The 19,642-nt window shown below is 35.0% G+C and overlaps 1 protein-coding gene across 1 annotated transcript in view; it reads right to left on the reverse strand.

Annotated features, from left to right (window-relative positions):
* Window positions 1–7,602: 7,602 nt before the first annotated feature.
* PLEKHA1 (pleckstrin homology domain containing A1) overlaps window positions 7,603–19,642 on the reverse strand; it is a 53,908-nt gene continuing 41,868 nt past the window's right edge. The window contains exons 9-12 of the mRNA XM_045568330.1: window positions 15,200–15,264; window positions 14,511–14,574; window positions 12,706–12,795; window positions 7,603–10,089 (exon numbers count right to left, since the gene is read on the reverse strand). Coding sequence (XP_045424286.1) covers window positions 9,790–10,089; window positions 12,706–12,795; window positions 14,511–14,574; window positions 15,200–15,264 — 519 coding nt within the window. The 3' untranslated portion in view covers window positions 7,603–9,789. The remainder of the gene's footprint in view (window positions 10,090–12,705; window positions 12,796–14,510; window positions 14,575–15,199; window positions 15,265–19,642) is intronic.

The following is a 19,642-nucleotide window of genomic DNA, read 5'->3' on the forward strand; positions in this document are numbered from 1 at the left end:
CAAAACAATAGTATTTCATGGCACATGAAAATTATATGAAATTCAAATTTCAGTATCCACAAATAAAGATATTTCGGGACAGCCTTGCTTGTACATTTGCGTATTATCTATGGTTGCTTTTGCCCTGTAACAGCATTAGTTGTGGCAGAGACTGTATGGCCCTGTAAAGCCAAAACGCTTATTATCTGATCCTTCACAGAAAAATTTGCCAGCCCCCTCATCTAGACAATCAACAAAACAATAAATCAAAACCTAATTTGCAGTATGTGTCGATTTCCATGATGCAAATACTCCCACTGTGTGGAGTAATGGAAAATACTCGTCAGGCTTACCAACGTGACATCACTGAATGTAAAATTAGCAAGAAACATGTACAGTAGCACATCAGTATATAGTGTTTCCACCACACAGATAACAACAGCAGTTGCAGGTTCAAAAACAGAGAGAATAGAAAAACATTTCAATCAGATGTCACAATGTATTATAAACTACAATTACAATATTACATTAATATTACATGACACTGGTAGAGAAATGTTGATATTAATGTTATAGAAAGTTCAGAAACAGACACCATTGCAAGCAAACAGTGCCTGGTACAAGTGGTATTTCAAATCAGTGGGAGAAAATAGATTTTAAAAACAAATAGCATAGAGAAAACTGGCCAAATTTTGGGCATGGGGTGGGGGAGTTTATTAGATCTTTATGCCATTTGCCAAAATTATTCCACTTGTATTTAACTTTTAGAAGACATTAAAAATAAATGTGTTGAGAAGTAATATAAGTATATATATTTGTGTGGGAAATTGCTTTCTAAACATGACAGCAAAGGCAAAATCCGTAAAGGAATAAAAGATACCCATAAACAAAAGTACCATAAACAAAAGACAAATGATAAATAAGAATCATATTTAGATACAGGACAAAGATAAGTAAATATAGAAGAAAAATTAATAGTTTATATATAAAAATTCTTAACAATAAATAAGAAAACTTAAAATAGCAATGGAAAATAGACAATTAAAAATAGGCAATTCACAAAAAGGATAAATAGAAGTGGTCAATTAACATTAAAAAACTTCTAATAGTTTTCAAAGAAATATAAATAAAAATCACAAGGTATCATTTTTCCCTAATCAGATTGCCAAAAGTTAAATGTATTGACAAAACCCAGCCCTGTCAAGGACATGAGGAAATGGGCACTCTCGTGCACTACTGGTGGGAAAATAAATTAGTACATCCTTCCTAGAAGATCTTTTGATGATGTCAAGAGATGAAATACACACACATACCTGGAGACCAACAAACCTGTGTCTAGGGATATACCACTAGTGGAGAAAGGATGTGGCCTGCAGTATTGTTAAAATACTGAAAAAATGGAAATTTAAAAAAAGTCCAATACTTGAATGGTTAACTTTTTTCTGTATATATACACAAGGGTTCTGTATATATACACTAAAGGTTTAAACCTTTATAAATAGTGGTGTCAATACATATTTATTGATAAGTGAAGGTGTCTATAATATATTGCTACATGGAAAAAAGGCTACAAAATAACATGTATATATGTATGTATATGTCACGATCCCAAATATGTAAACTTACCAATGCACATGTGTAGATAAACACAAAGAGACATCCAGAGCAAAGCTAAGTGATAAGAAGTCAGGTGGTTTTTTTATCGTTTTGTGTGGTGTGTGTGCTGTTTGGCTTGTTCACAAAAGAAGATGGGAACATTTTTACTCACACAAATAAAGCTACTTACTACACATGTAGTAAGAGACATGGAAGTACAATCACTGAAATGTCATTTCTTGGTGATGAAATTACAAGTTATTTTCACTTCTTTTTGATTACATGGATGTTCCACAATAATGCGTTCACCTTAAAATCAGAAAAAGACAATTAAGGCTATTCTTTTTTTAAACAAAACAAAGATCCTTGTTTTGAGGAAGTCTTAGCCCTGTGAAAGACAAAAATAGTAAGCAAAATATATTACTAGTACAGTAATAGTCAAGGTGGCTTCCTGTTCACGGGGACTTAGAGACCCCGAAGTGAGGAATGGTCACCGCCAGCAGGAGAAGTCAGGAAAGGCTTCGCAGAGGATGTCACATGTTGTCACATGACATACTGAGTCACAGAAGGCAGCAAGGACCACACTTTGAGAATTACTGCTTTAGGGGATTAGAGTTTAATTTCTCTCTTAGAGGAGCCCATGGGGTTATTGTGAGCCCCCGAAACTGAATGTAAAATTGAACATGCATAATTACGCAAAGGGCTCGTGCCTGCTGAAACCACTGCGTCAGCGCTGTCCTCATACAGAGTGGCCGTCACTGCCAGGATGTTTGAATTTTGCTTCTTTACTTCTCCTTTGGGCCAATCTAATCAACAAAGAGCTGGATTTGGCTGTTTCCATTTTCTAATCTGGTCCAAATTTTGAAGTCCTCCAAGGACTTCATTGACGAGAGAAAAGCTGTTTAGTCAGCCCAGAGTTGAAGAGCAAAAGCTTAAAGTCCACCCAGTTCCAATGACCTGAATTGAATGCTGGCACGGGAAGGGAGCAGGGCATCAGGTGTTTTGGGGTCATCGTGGCTTGTGTTGGGGAACGATGAGAAAGCAATTTCAACACCTCAAGGAGAACAGGGCATCTTAGTGAGAATTGAAGGATGGGGGGAGTTAACAGGCGATAATCATTGGGAAAGTGGCCTCCAGGCAGGGGAACAGCAAGAATAATAGCAGGGAGGTGGGAAAACCAGGAACGGAATCGTTCGAGTGAATTGGAGTGTAGGATACACACAGTGTAGGATTACACTGTGTGAAAAGGGCAACGGAAGGGTCCTGAATATAAGCTACGGAGTTTAAACTCCACTCGTTAGGACAATGTCTCTCAAATGGGGAGCCTAGACATGTTCTCCAAGGATCAGAGGTTTTTATGAGAAATTATACATTTTACATTGAATTTTGATAATTTTTTAAAGACTTGTACGATTGCTTTAGATGGCCTGCCTATACCTGAGTACTAATACTTTATTCTGGTGGTATGTTTGTGATCACGTCCTGCCAGGTAAAAATCAGAAGATATCTCGACTTGCCTTATAAACAAAGTCTTCACAATAATTGCATATTTTGAGTTGAGAACAAAGTGGAGGCTGCACTGTGTTTCTCTTTAAATAAGGTCTACATATTTTGCACAGCTCCATGCAAATGCATTGGCAAATTTAGATAAAATGTATAATTTTCTAGAGAAGTAATTTATCAGATTACATCCCAGAAAAGATAAAAAGCCTAAGCACATTAATTTTCATAGAGGTTATAAGGACGTTGCCAGAAGCACATCCTCCAAAGAACACCAGGTCCAGAGGGTTTCATAGGAAAAGTCCACCAACTCCTTAAAGAATGGGTAATTCTAATTCTTTTTAAGCTATTCTGGAACACCTTAAAAGAAAACCTCCCAAGTTTTTTTCTATGAAGGTAGTATACCACCACAAAACCTATAAAGATGGCAAAAACCACACAAAAGAAAAATACAGACCAATATCACTTATATTTATGCAAAAATTCCAAATAAAATAGCAAATGGAATCGAGCAATATATTTAAAAAATAACGTATCTTGACCAAGTGAGATTTATTCCAGAAATGTAACGATAGCTAATATTAGGAACTGGATTAGTGTTTTTCAACAAATTAAAGAAGGAAAAGATTATTTCCAGAGATATTAAAGATATTTGACAATATTCAATCACTCTTCTTTATTAAAAACCACTCAGTAAAATAGGAATAGTTGGATACTTCTTTAACATGATAAAATATTTGTTTGCCCACCACGATGCTTCTCTTACCTGCGCCCTCATCCATGGATCACCTCTCTCTGGACGTGTAGTTTTCCATGCTGCTGGGGTTTTCCATGCTAGATTTTATCACACAGTACACTTCATACTTCTTGTGGCAAATTCCTTGTACACATCTTCATCATCTTCTTCGGCCTCCTGTGTGCTGCACGTTGTACACTGAAAACACAGATCTGACCCAGACTTCATCTGGTCAAGAGCTTCTTCACATGGAAAAACACCTCGCTCTTAAGTGATGATCTTTATAACCAGTCTCTGTAAATATTAACTCAAAAATTTGGCATCTTAATGCTATTTTAATCTAATAATTTTACTTACTACTGACCTTATTGTGGTAAACTTATTAATTCATCTGTCAAAAGTCAGGGCTTGAAATCCTTCAGGGAGGTTATGATCAGGATACCCACCTATGTTTGATTCTCATAGGTTAACTTGAAGGTACATATAAAGAAATGTTATTTGAAATAATATCGCTCTAGAAATGTTGAAAATTGAATAAAAATTCAACTCATTTAATAATCTGAAGATAATACAAACAAAGAACAGTTTTCAATACTCCTACAGAGGCAGCAATACCATAGTGGCTAAGAGCCCAAACTTTGGTATCAAAAAGATAGCACTGTAAGCTAATGTGACTTTGGGCAAGTGACTACGTCTGTTTCCAAATCTGTAAAATGGGAGATGGACGCGACTATGAAAGGGCAACAAAGAGGGATCTTTGTGATGATGAAACTGTTCCCCATCTTGACTGTATCACTGTCAATATCCTGATTATAATATTGTATCACAGTTTTTCAAGATGTCACTGGGAAAAACTCAAAGGGTACACGAGATCACTATTATTTCTTACAACTCCATGTGTATTTACAATTATCTCCAAAGAAAAAGTTTAACTGAAAAAATGCACTTATAAATGTTGGTTTAAATTTTATATTGATTTCAAAACTATCCTAGGCAATCGCATATCTTCTCTAATTTTCTCTGATGGGTGAAATAAAGTGAAATAGACTCCAAATTACTTTATTTTGAATTTAGCAATGGCATAACCAGAAGGTGGCACTATTACCACATGAATATACTATAGTAAGGCACAATTCACTTAAATACATCAAAAAAATGAAATATTAGGATTTCAATCAAAATTGTGTAATAAATGCTAACCTCAATTCAGCAATATTTTCAATATGTATCTTAACTGAGGTTTGAAAAATTACAATTTTCAGAAATCATTAAAAAATAAGATAGCATACACAAATCCTGTATGGGGTAACAAACCCTTCCAAACACAAAGATCTGATATTAAGCTGTTTTACCAAATCTAGTATTAAGCTGGTATATCTTTGCATTTTGCATACAAGTATTTCTTGTCTCACAAACTCTTAACAGAACTTTGGATAAAGGCATGAGTACCACTTACAGAAAATTCCTGTACTTCAACTAGAAAAGAAAAGCTGAGGAAGGGATCTTTTTGTTAAAGCAAAAAATCTAGAACTTTTCCTTCCATTTTGGGTTTAAGATAAAAACATTTAATTTTCAAAGGAAAAAATTAAATTGCATCAGTTAATAAAAATTACCACGACACAAATATCTTTTATCCAGTTCTGTCATTTTCCATAACATAGAAAGTGAAGTTCCAAAACACACAGACACTTGCCTGAAGTCAGATATGACAGAGATACGATTGAATCCAGGGCCCAGAACTCCTAGTTTAAGACAGCTGTTGAATATAGACCAACGAGACACTAAGGCAGAAAGAAACTTTTAATGCAAAAGGCAGTATTTTTGCCTTAACTGTGTATTTTTGTTCTAATTTTAACAGTCAAATTAGTTTTAAGTAGCTCTTTTCAAAAATGGACAAAATGTGCCCATGAATAAATTTTAAATAAAAATTATGTATCCGTAACACACAACTACTTAGAGGAACACAAGAAGTGTCAACAAGACCACACCAATCAGGATGATAATAATGAGGTGTCCAAGACCCAGCAGGAAAGAGAGGACCAGAGGTTGGAACACCAGTCACTTTCAAGGAGGGAGACTCCCGGACAAATGTGGTTCACATTGTTACCCAGGCTATGACTGCCTCCCATGGCTGGCATGAACAAGAAAATACAAGTTATACAAGCAATAGCGCTGTTGATAAGAAAATCTCAATCTTTAAGAAAAATAACCTCACAGAAAGGATGTAATAAAAAATTAAAACCTTATTTGCGAAACCCAAGTAAGTCCTTGGAAATAATTAAAGCTCTTCCTAAATAAAACCAACAATATTCCCCCTTTTGAAAGTGTTGAATATGCTACAGGTAGGCTTATCAAGCATAAAATATCCATGGTGTAACAGAAACCACAGAAAACAGGTTTCTGACAGGTGTAACACACTGACCCAAACCTCAAGGCCCTTGCATTCTAGGGCAAATATGTTCCAATGTAGCAGCAGCAAATTAGAACACACACACTAAGTAGTTAACGCTGCTGCTCCATGGTTAGATTTTCACAAGTCATTTGACTGAACAGAGACTGAGGGCCTAAGAAAGCATTTCAGAGGACAAGTGGCCTTAGGAGAATGAAAGATTGAGAGAAAAAGAGTAGAACACTAAATGATTATGTTTAGAGGGGTGGAGGAACTCTCAAAGGATATTAGGAAGTGACCTGGTATACTTGGCTAGGTTACTCTAGCCAAGCCCAGGGTGAAGATCCTAATGACGTTCTCAAATACAATAAGCAGCCAACAATTCCAGCTTTGTTGCTAACTTGCCCCACGGGCTAGTATAAATCCTTTTCCTTCCTGGGGTCTCCACTTCTTTCAGCTAGCACTGATGGCAGAGGCTTGGCTTATCTGATCTTTAAGATGTCACTCAGCTTTTGTGACAAAAGCAACAGATCAAGATTCCACTTTGATGCTCAGCCTGAGCAATAGACAGGAATAAGGAGATCCAGAAGAGCCCTGTTGGGAAAATAGGCTAAGAGAGGTGAAAGGTTTCAGGAGTTTTAGCCTATTTTCCCAGCAAAGCCCCAACATGACATGAATAGGAGAGGAGACACTGGTTCAAAGTCATTCTTGGCTGCACTTTAGAGGACATGGTATGAACACACGAGGGAAAAGCAGAAGGATTTGACAATGAACCAGATACAAGAAACAAAAGAAGACATCTAAAGTCACTGAAGGTTGCTCTATAATCAGAATTTCAAAAGTATGATTTATATTTCAATGTAAACAGGGATATACTTTTCTGTAAAGTTCATACATTCTATATTAATGCCCTGTCCTCATTCATTCAGGAAGTATTTGAGCTTTACCTATGTACTAGGCACTGCACTAGGCTCTGGGTATACTGTTCACTGCAGCAGACACAGGATATTTACTATCATTAGGGAATATTTGCAACAAGCAGCCTCTAACACTTGACGTGGAATTTTTAATAAGTACATCTCAATGCCCATCTAGGGATCAAAATGCCCTCTGGATTCAGCCTCACATCATGTCTAGCTTAACCAATAACCAAGCATTGTAAGTAGCCCAGATGATTCAAACTATACTCTGAAGCAAATATAATTTTGCTTTTCAGAACACGTTTTTTAATTCAGCAAAACAGGCAAGTTCTTTTAAAAAAAAAAAAAAAAAACTTACCTTGTACAACTTCACATGAAGCTATGCCTTAAGAATTCACAGATCTGAAGTTTCTTATTCTTTCAAAGATTATTAAATTATTACTGTCCTTAAATATGTAAATTCAAGTCAATTAACCAAGCACTTTCCATACTAGTTTTATTTACTTGATCACACAAGAGCTGGACCAAACAAAATGAGAAATAAGTTAGAATAAATTCTGAGCAGTTTATTCTCAAGTCATTACAGTGTTCAACCAGTTTGACATATATAAAGATAAGGACATAACAATAAACATTGGGAGGTACACATATTCCATTCCAAAAGAAGACATGGTATATATACAGAAAAAAATGCAGCAAATATTAAGATATTCAAAGTAATTTTCTGACAACTCAGATGTGACATATTTACAAAAGTGTAAGTTTTAAAATAATTAAATAATTTCCATAGACTTATAAAGGAATTGAGATAAATATTAAGAGACCCTGACAATCACAAGAACATTTCCTATACTACTGAATAAGGGTAATTCTATAAAAAGTCCCAAAATAGAGCTAATATTTTGCCACCATTAAATATATCAAATTGCCAATACCAAAATACGCTAAAATGAACATGCAATGTGGAAGCTCTACCAAAGAAAACAGGATCAGGCTCTGAATATTGCAAAGTGTCTATAAGATTTCTTAGGTGTGTTCATGAAAAAGGACCTTTCAAAAGAATCATTATAATGGACATATCAGCAGAAAAAGTGATTACTTAAAACTTTTTCATTCTATCATCTTAAAATGTAGCTGCAAAAGAGAAAAAAATCTAAATATAACTTTTAAAAAATATTAGCTTATGAATAAAAAAATTGAGTGGTGCATTCTTTATGCATATGGATTTTTAAACTGAGACTATGTAGTTCTCGTATAATATATCTTAACCTCTGGACCCCACCACTATAGTAGGAAATTTCTCTCTTTCTCTGTCTCAGACAAAAAGTCATCTTAGAAAATGAAAAGGAGAAATGGTGATATGTACGAATTCAAAACAAAACAGTACTGTAAAATGGCAAAATATCATAAATATAGCAGCATGTGAAATTCAAGGCTGTTTTCTTAAAGCAAATGTTTAAGACTGAACTGAAAAAATGGTACTTGCTCAAACTGGTCTATAATTCAACACCTGAAACTAAGGATTCTTTAGAGAGGTGCTTATATTTATGATATCCCATGATTAAATGTATATCCAAATTTGTTTTTTAGAAGATATATATTGCACAGGTAGTAGAATACCAGCATTCTGGTATTTCTAACATAAAATGCTATCTTACTTAACACATTAAACTATGCTACTGAAAATTAATTTTATCCCAATGTTTAAAACCAATCATGTGGGACTTTTAAGCACATTAATCTGAAAACATTCCTAAACAAGATGAAAAAACACAGGCACTTGATTATAGGTCATTAGTGACAAAAAGTGGAGGCCACAACAATTTCATGACTAAGGGCAGTTATGTCTTTACATATAAACTTGAGGTCTTTTGATGATCCAAATATAGAAATCAGAACTATTTACAAAACTTTGATAAGAAAATCAGATCCCCCCAAAATTTTCTACCAAATAATTTTCACTGAATAAAAGCACTGACTGCTGCAAGTCCTGATTAAGTTTTTTCAAATAAATAAGATACAGTTGTTTGAATTCTAATTTTCCCCTTTTCTCTACCCCAGTACAACCCACAACCCTCACTGATAATATCCTCTCTGCAAAATTTACCACTCACCTCAAGATCCAGGGCATCAAAAATAGTTATAATTTCAAAATAGTCCACATTGTAGTATAATATAAATTTGACAGCACCACAGACTTCATGAGTTTAGGTATTTTAGTTTGGCAATATTTCATTCAGTAATATTAACCAATAAGAATGTGTAAATATCAAACATCTAATAGAAATTCAGAGTAGCCATTTTAAAATGACCAAAATAATCAATAAGCATTTTTCATGGTTTAAGTTGTTTAACATTTAAACTGCCAAAGTCACTAGGAAAACAAAATCACACACACATTTTTACCACCCAAATGAGAACACACAAAGCTTCAGACAGATGATACTGAGACACTTAGCACTTTTCCTTTCTTTCTTTGTTTTAAAAAAGAAATTATATTTAGTTTGGCCACTCCCTAGATTCTTGGTTTACCAGCTTATAAAGGGTACATCTAAGAGGCGGTATAACATATGCATTAGAAACCATTCCACCCTTTATCATCTTTGGCTGGAGGCCTCATGAAAGGAAACCGAGGATGGCCAACGGCGCAGGCTCCACACGCTTCCGTCTCACACATCACTGACTGGAAGGCTCGCGTCATCCAAGTCCACTGGGTCACAATCTTTTTCCTGAGGGCCATTTTTACTTTGAGGTTTTAGCACAGCTTGTTCAGTCACTTTGGAAGCTGGTTCTCTTGGAGAGACAGTCTGGACCTTGAAGTTCCCTGGCTTGACCTTGGCAAGAGATTCATAAAATCCTCGTTTTTCCATGGTAAAGCTTGAGACCAGAGAGTTGCTGCGGGTGGCTGTGGAATGTGAGGCGGCGGCTGCGCTGGCAGGACGGAAAGCGTGCTTGGATTCTGAATGCTCCTGTAAAGAGGAGTGTGGGTCAGACACAGTCAGTCACCAAAGACAAGGTTAGTAACTCAGTGTGAGGCTTGATTCTCTGGAAAACGAACACAACACACACACACACACACACACACACACACACACACACACACACACGCAGAAGCGTGAGCCATGCAGCATAATGTGCAAGTTCTTTCCCAAAGCAATGCATTTTTAGGGGTGAGTTTAAAGCAATGACAGCCAACAACCATTTCCACTAGGAAACCAGTTCTGTCATCAAAGCTGAATTTGGCAGCTTATGACACTTTGAAGACTCAGCCAGCCTAAACTAGAATACAGTGTTCCACCTGCAACTGAACTGTGTTTGTAAGGGTGCCTACCAGCTTTATCATTTTATTTAAGAGTATATTTACAATCAACACTAGGAATTATCCCACACATTTTAGAAAAATAAAAAATGAAAATGCAGAATATAACAATGAAAGGCCATATTTCTTTGATAAGCAGGAATCAACATTTTTCAAACATTATTTGCTGGCAGTCTGACTAAACTTAGTTTTCGCTTCCCTAAATTTCTCTGCACCAATAATAGCACAGTCTTTTCACTTTTTATTTAATTTCATTTATTTAGTTTTGAATATATCACATATTCATATGGTTTAAGATTCTCAAGATAAAGGGCACATATTTAATCATTTTTAAAACTGTGGTGAAATAATTATCAGTCACGAATATTAATTTCAATATGCTTCTAACTGGATCATATCTGAAGATATCCTTAAGTATGATCATTCTAAATGCATTGCCATATACTTCCTAGTATATTGTGTTCTTTATGATTCTAGTGGCTTTGAAAACAAAGTGCTAGAAATCACCAAAACACTATAGAGTCCTATTAGATGGCTATCTTTCATCAGAGATTTAAAATGCCATGCAAACTAGAGTAATGTAGTTTATCCAGTGCATATGCATGCATGAGTTTGCATATACTATTAGAACAAAGGTGCATTTCAAGTGTTGTAATATTTTTAAAAATCTCAAAATATATAATATAGAGAGTGAAACTCTTGCAGCAATTCAGTATATTAATTTTTAGAGCTAGCTTAATATTTCTTTCCATTAGTAAAGTTGTATTTTTTTTTTTAAGTACACATATCCAACCTGATGACTACAGTGAAATAGTTTGCGTTAGTATTGACAAAATCAGTTATGATAACTGCAAAAGGCAGTTTGGTTAACTCAACTTTCTATGATCAGTTGTGAGTAGTGAGTAAGGCTGGGCCCTCTACTAAGAAGGCACGTTTGCGTGAGAGCCCACATACGTGCTGCATTCACCAGCTCTTGATGTATACCTCTGTATACAAGGGTTCGACAGCCTTCTGGCCTGCCGCATCTGGAACACAGTGCAAAGCTAAGATTAGAGTTAACCTATACTGGAGAGAGGTAGGAAAAGAGAAAGTTCTGCTGATAGTCATAGCTAGATAGTTCAATTTGCCCCCACCACAAAGCACAAAACACAAACACCCTTCTCCAATTTTCCCTCTTCCCAACAGACATAGTGTTTTTGCAGTGTCTCATAGTTGTCTGCTGAAAAAGTCACATAAAATACAGGAAGCTACAAAATTAACACCTAGGAAAGTGATTTCTTAGATATTCCAAAAAGGATATAAGTAGAATGACTTAATTAAGAAATGAGAAAAATAGATATCTATTTACTGATCTGTAGTCATCACTACCAGGAAATAATAAAAGGCAATATTATTATAATATTACTCAAGGAAAAATATTAAAAGTACAAATATCTAGCATCTATATTGAATATAAATAATAAAGGTTATCAAGTTATATATTACACTACTTTCTACAAATGACAGCACTACATTTTAAGACTCTTTCTAATTTTTTATTCCTTAGAATTTATATTTTCAGATCAGAGACCAGTGGCCAAAGTTTTCCAAAACCAAATCTAATTTCTATGATATTCTTCAACATAATAAATAAAATACATTTTTCTTACTATTTCTGGGTAAAACTTTTTATCATACTACCACAAAGAGAATTGTGGTAGTTTTTATGAGGCGGCTTTAAGTCAATCTGCTAGAAAATGAGAATGAAAACATGAGGTAGAAAATACTGACTGGGAGCTCTGAACTGCACTTAAGGTTCCAGTTGTTCAGTGATCCTATGGCAGGTTCCACCAAAAAACCTGAACTGAAATTAGAGGAAGTAAAGTGGAAACTAAGATGTTCACAAAACTGTGTAATGCTACAATTAAAGGTGTCTTATGTGATTAGGCCACATACCATACTAAGAATCTGTCAGATTATGTCAAATCTAGACCTATCAACAAGTAACAATTCCTAAAACAAAGCAAGGAAATGTTTATTCTTTAGTTGCCTTGCTTGTGCATTTAACACAGTACAATGCACAGAAAGTTATGTATACATAACACTACAAGGAAGCATTAAATTAGAAATGCATTATTTTTTTGCAAGTCCAATTGGTATAAAAGTCAACATGCAAATAAATCTCAATAAAGAAAGAAACCAGATAGATTAAGGGGAGAGGAAGGAAAACAACTCAACAGGATGGGGAGACTCAAGGGACTATCACCCCAGAGAGCAGGAAACCTACAGAAGACGCTGATCTGCCCGGTCCCCGCTGTGCTACAATGGCGCCAGAGACTGCTTTAATCCAACTGTGCATCTCTTCAGGGCTATCAGCCTAAAGGAAAAAAAGGACTTATTCAGTCAGTTTTTCTTCAAAATCACCTTCTATTTCTATAAATCCAATGTATTTATTTTGGTCACTTAAATATTGTCACCAGCAAAATCATTTTAGAGATCACTTTTTAAAACCAGGTTTTGCTGGATAAGTTACTACACAGAGACCTAAGTCGGGCACTTAACTGTTTTAGGATCAGACACATCAAAAAGTATCTATAATGAATACTTATAGAGAGAAAACAAGGAGAGGAAATAGTCAAAGAAAACCCTTGCATTTCACTCTATCTACTGCTACATTGTCTGAATCTACTACAAGAATATTTATGGAATTGTGTAATTTAAAAAACATTTCAGCATGATTTTACGTATTATTTTTCTAGAAATAATTTCTAGTAGTGTCCTACATCCTAAAAGAAGTATTGGTAGTCATATTCCAAAGTATCATATTACTTGATAGGGCCTGGCTTTCAAATGAATTTAAAACTTTACCATGAAATAATCCAATTAAACAAGATCCTGAAAAGGGTGCAGAGATACTACTGTCCCTTATTTCTATATTTTAGAATTCTAGATTCTAGACTCTAGAAATATAAAAATTTTAAAGATACAGAATAACATTTATGAATCAATGATATTAACAAAGACTTAGGAAAACCTCAAAGGGGGCAAAGGTAGAGTATACTTTCATTTATTACTAACAGAAACACAATTCTAGAAATCAACTGGACAAAATAAAAAGGTTCGTGCTCTGATAGTTAATCTTGATCTAGAAACTTACCCTAAAGAAATAAGAAATTCAGGCAAATTTACACTCAAAGATGTTGTCTTTATTATTGCAACAAATGCATGAAAACTATGCAAATGGGTATGTTTGATAACAGAGTGACAACAAACAGCTAACTTGTGGAACATCCATACAATGCAGTATGGTGCCATTCTAAAAGGTTTTCAGACAATTTTTAATGACATTATTATGAAACAAATAAGATGTTAATACTAAGATATTATTATTATTATAAAAACATTTGTCTTCAGAAAGGCAGCAAAAAAATAAAAATGGTTGCCCGAATGTGAGATTGTGTTTTATAAATCACCTTTAGTATTTTTCTATATTTTCCAAATTTTCTACAATAAGCATATGTAACTTTACTAAAACAAAGCCAAATCTTCTTTTATAAAACTTTCTATTTAAATAATTCAATGTGGTAAGCAAAAAAGTACATTTTAAACTTAAATACAGGATGCCTACCATTAGTGAAACTACATAGATCTACTGTTTACTTTTATTATGGATTATTAATTATCATGAGCCCTCCTTTTTTATACGATTATCAAAAATGACATTAATAGAAAAATGAAAATTTTAAAATATGTGTACAATTAATCCAATGTGAAGGTACACATTTAACATCTAAGTTAACATAGCATTTCCCTTACTCCAAATACTACTTAATTCTATTTCACTAATTCATAAGAATATTCCCATTTCCTGATTTAGTTCTATTTCACTAATTCATAACAAAGAATACTCCCATTTCCTGAACATGTAACCTACCAATAACTTTATATATAACACCCTTTTGCTAAGCTCGTAAATTACAGTTGTCCTATTTTTTGAAACCTCTAAAGCAACGAGCTTATTTATGTTTATTTCACCTTTAAAATTATTAATTTCTCTTAGGAGGATCTATCATCTTCAAATAAGTATCTTACCTGCACATAGAAAGTTCGAGACGTTGTTACAATTTCAAAGAGGTTGTCCCTCATCATGATGTCACTGTTATGGGGAAAAAAATTATCCAATTTTATTTAAATAGTAGTTTGACAATTTTTCTTTTACTTGTTTACCCAGCACCAAATATATGTCAATAAATATTAGAGGTAAAACACTGACTTAAAATCAAATTATCATCTTTTCCCTTTTTTTGCATTAAATTTTACATATTTTATATAGTTATACTTTTTAAAAAGTTCATAAAGCAACTTTAAAGTTCAAAGTTTTTAACTGAAGAAATCTGTTTGCTCAAAGAAACACTGGCACAGCTAACACATTTTCTTGTAAAGCTCTATTCTGCGGCACCTTTGAAATACTAAAATTAGTATATCAATTTATCAAGTCTGATAACATAAGTTGTTCATATTAATTATTTTCTTTCCATTAATAAGTTGTTTTTTGTATTAGATTTCAAATAAACAAAAGGATTGTTTCCTAACATAGTTTTCAAATACATAAAATATTTCAATACTTTAACCTCGGGGTTTTGAAAATTCTAGTATATCCCAACTATAAAAAGTTAAAAATAACCCTAGAATACAGAAAAAGATAAAAAGACAGTGTTCGAACTAAGGCACTATTCTGCATTAATAAATTGTTCAGGCATCAAGTCAGAGCTGTTCCTTACCTTTGCTTACATTCCTGGACTTTGTGAACCTCTTTAAGTGGTATTACACGGAGAGGTTCCTTTTCCTGGCAAAAAAGCGAACAGATATATGATGTTTACTCTTTTTTTAATTTTTATTTTTTGAGACAGGGTCTTGCCCTGTTGCCCAGGCAGAGTGCAGTGGCATCATCATAGCTCACTGTGGCCTCCAACTCCTAGGCTCAAGCGATCCTCCTGCCTCAGCCTCCCGAGTAGCTAGGACAACAGGTGCTCATCACTATGCCTAGCTAGATGTTTATTCTTAAAATGTTTTCATGGGTTAGATATATTACTTGGAGATCTATGTGAAAATTATACTTCTTTCTTGAAGTACGCCTAAGGCACAAATATACCTTTTTAAACCATCCAACATCAGAATAGCTCAAATACTATGACCTTATATATACAGTTGTCTGAAACAAGGAATAACCCTTATTCACATTATTTCTGGGTTTAATGACAGTGTAGCTTATTAAAAGCCACTAACCATCAGACTTTCCCTAATAGAACCCTGTGTGCCATTAAGTGCTGTCCTTCCTCTTTTGGAATCTCACTTTGATATAAAAGGCACCAGAGCAGTGAACATCCAGCTTCTTTGACTTAAATTTGTCGCTTTATAAATATCACTTTTATATAAATACATTATTTTAACAAGCACTATTTACTAGGCATTTACTAAGTGCCAGGACACCTGCTACGTTTTAAATGTTTGCTCTCACACTTTCCACAATGCAATACGTGTACTATTATTCACCTGAGGAAACTGTGGTTAGACATGTTAAGTACCTCACTCAAGGTTACAAAACTAGATATAAGATACAAATATAGGACATAACTGGTTCCTAATAGCATCATTTATACAACACATTCCATGAAATACAATATACGTATTTCACTGAATATGATATCATGAGATTAAGACACATGTAGCATTAAAAACAAAAAATTAAACCATGACTTTTTAAGTTTTAAAAAATAGTTTCATTTTGAAATAATTTCAGACTATAAGAGGCTTAAAAAATAGTACAAAGAATTTCTATTTACCTTGCACCTTGTCTTCTAAAATGTTCATTTTACATTTGCTTTATCATTGTCTATTTGTGTATATATACATAAATATGTAAGTATATATTTTTCCTAAAATGTTTGAAGGCAAGTTGTAAATATGATGTACCTTTACTACTAAATACTTCAGTGTGTATTTCCTAAAACATGGATGTGCTCTTGCATAACCACAGTACAATTAGGAAAACCAGAAACTCAACACTGATGCAATACTATTATCTAATCCACAGACCATAGTCAGATTTCATTAATTGCTCCACCATTATGCTTTACAGCAAAAGAAAACTATTTTCTGATCCAGGATTCAATTCAGGATCATACCTGGTATTTAGATGCCATGTCTCTTAGTATCTTTTACTGTATCTTTTTTTCTCTTTCATGAACTTTAGTGTTATAAAAAGTCCAGGCCAGTTTTGGTTTTTTTTTTTGTTGTTGTTGTTGTTGAATGTCTCCCAATTTGAGTTTGTCTGATGTTTATTTGCCCTGAGATTCAGGTTATACGTTTTGGACAGGAAACCACAGATTTGACACTGTCTTCTTCTCAGTGCATGATTATCAGGAGGCACATATGTAACAGTGGTTTGTCCCATTATTGGTGTGTTAACCCTGATCTCTTGCATAAGGTTGTGTTTGCTGTGAACTGTAAAATCACACTTCTTCCCTTTTTCATTGTTAAGAGTCTTTTGAAAAGATTCTTGTAGCCTATGAAATACCCAGATTCCCATCATAATTCTGCCCACTGGTTTTATCAAACATTGAGGATTCTTGCCTGAAATCATTATTACGATAGTGGCTGCTGAATGGTGACTTTTCTAACCCCATCAATCTATCCACATATATTAAAATAGAATTCTACTCTAAGGAGATGCTTTTCCTTCTCCATTTATTTATTCCTCACTAGTTTTACTCTATGGGTTATAATCCATTACTATCTTTATTTATTTTGTTGCTTAAGTTGTCCAAGTTTTGGCCACTGGAAGCCCATTCAAGGGGGCTTCTATGTCCTTTTGGCATGTCCTCCTCATTCTCTGAGTCACTTCCTTATTTTCTGGCACAACTAGATGTTCTGGGCTCAGCTTATACTTTACCTGCCCCAGCTCTGAAAGCAGTTATTTCTCCAAGGGGTCCTGGTTCCATTTGTTTATAAAATGGCATTTCTAGTTGCCTTTCAGGAAGAGGATTTGCCAGTCTCTTCACTTAGCCACAGGCTTCTCATGGTAGATGAGAATTTTAGTGCATTTCTCTCATTATAAGTGATGCTGAGTATCTTTTTATGTTTTTAAGGGCCATTTTAATTTCTTTTTAAATGAATTGTCTACTCATGTCTGCTGTTCATTTTTCTACCAGATATTTTCCCTTTGATTTTCTCTCTTTTTTTAAACTTTAAAACAATCATGAATCTACACAAAGGTTGAAAATACAGCACAAAGAATTGATTTTTCTGAAACATTTCAGAGTGAGTTGCTGACCTGGCCCAGGTTATCCCTGAATACGTTAGTATTTCCTACAAAGATATCTTTTTACATAATCACAATGCAATCACCAAAATCAGAAAATTGTGCCCAACATGTCTTTTATTAGAGCAAAAGGATTCCATTCAGAAGCATGGCCTCCATCTGCTTGTTATATCTCTTTTCTTTCCTTTAGTCTTGAATAGTTCCTCATTCTTTCATAATCTTGACTCTTTTGAAGAAGACAAGGCAGTTACTTTGTAGAATGTCCCTCATTTGGGTATGCCTGATATTTCCTCATGATTAGATTCACATCATGTACCTTTGGCAGGAATATCACAGAAGTGATACTGCATTCTTCTCACGCTATCCTGTCAGGTGGTAAATGATTTCAATTTATCGGCTAGGCACGGTGGCTCACGCCTGTAATCCTAGCACTCTGGGGGGCCGAGGTGGGTGGATCACTTGAGGTCAGGAGTTCCATACGAGCCTGAGCCTGAGCAAAAGCGAGACCCCATCTCCACTAAAAATAGAAAGAAATTAGCTGGACAACTAAAAATATATAGAAAAAGTTAGCCGGGCATGGTGGCACATGCCTGTAGTCCCAGCTACTCGGGAGGCTGAGGCAGAAGGATTGCTTGAGCCCAGGAGTTTGAGGTTGCTGTGAGCTAGGCTGACGCCACGGCACTCACTCTAGCCCGGGCAACAAAGTGAGACTCTATCTCAAAAAAAAAAAAAAAAAAAAAAAAAAGAATTTATCTCATTACCAATGAAGTTCATTTTAATCATCTGACCACCTGATTAAAGTGGTATCTGCCAGTTTCTGCACTGTAAAGTTACTCTTTTCCCTTATACTTAAAATATTTATTTTGTAGACAGGTACTTTGAAACTATGTAACTATCTCATTCTTCATTGTACATAAAGACATACCATCCATTCACCAAAAAGTGTCAAGTTTCTCTGACAGCAAGAAGCCTGGCTTTTATCATCCTTAGTAAATCTATCACTCAGCATGTGTGCGACCATCTCTGCCAACACCCCCTTCCCCATGTGGATGCCCTCCTCTCCCCACTCCACGCAGGGCTAAGCCTCTTCACACTTGAGAGGCTCTGACTGCCAGAGACGGCCCCCACCGTGGCTGCTCACCCTTGCTGTGCCTCACCTAACAAATTTGAGTCCAAATTGTTTGAGACTGATGGAAGGAGAAGAGGGCAAAGAGGATGATGAAGAATCCCCTCAGTTTTTAAGACTCCTCACATATGAGGAATGTTAATGTTTTATGTTTAATACATGTCACAAATATTTGCACCAGTTTTTCAGTTGTGCACTTAAATCTTTTAAACTTGTTTTTTATTATTTATTTTAGAGATGGGGTCTCACTCTGTCACCCAGGCATGATCATAGCTCACTGTAGCCTCAAACTCCTGGTCTCAAGTAATCCTCCTGCCTTAGCCTCCCAAGTAGCTGGGACTATGGGCTCAAGACACCATGCTCAGCTGATTTTTTAAAAATTTTTTTGCGGAGACAGGGTCTCACTATGTTGCCTAAGCTGGTCTTGAACTCCTAGCCCCAAACGATTCTCCTACCTCAGCCTCCCAAAGCACTGGGCTTATAGGCGTGAGCCACCATGCCCAGCCTACACTTATTTTTAAAACATTTAAGTTCTCTTTTAGAGATACATACTAAAATATTTACAGAAGAAATGATGAGGTACCTATGGTTTGCCTTAAAATGTGAAGTGGAAACTGGGAGGTAAAACAGAAGAAACAAGCCAAGCTGAGCCATGTGTTGATAATTATGACATCTCGGTGAAGAGTACATGTGGGTTCTGTGTACTGTTCTACTTACTTGATGTTTACACTTCTCCATGATAAAAAGGTATCATAAGAGAGCTCATTTATACTTTAA

The sequence above is a fragment of the Lemur catta genome, chromosome 14 (assembly GCF_020740605.2).
Source record: "Lemur catta isolate mLemCat1 chromosome 14, mLemCat1.pri, whole genome shotgun sequence".
Classification (NCBI taxonomy): Eukaryota; Metazoa; Chordata; class Mammalia; order Primates; family Lemuridae; genus Lemur; species Lemur catta.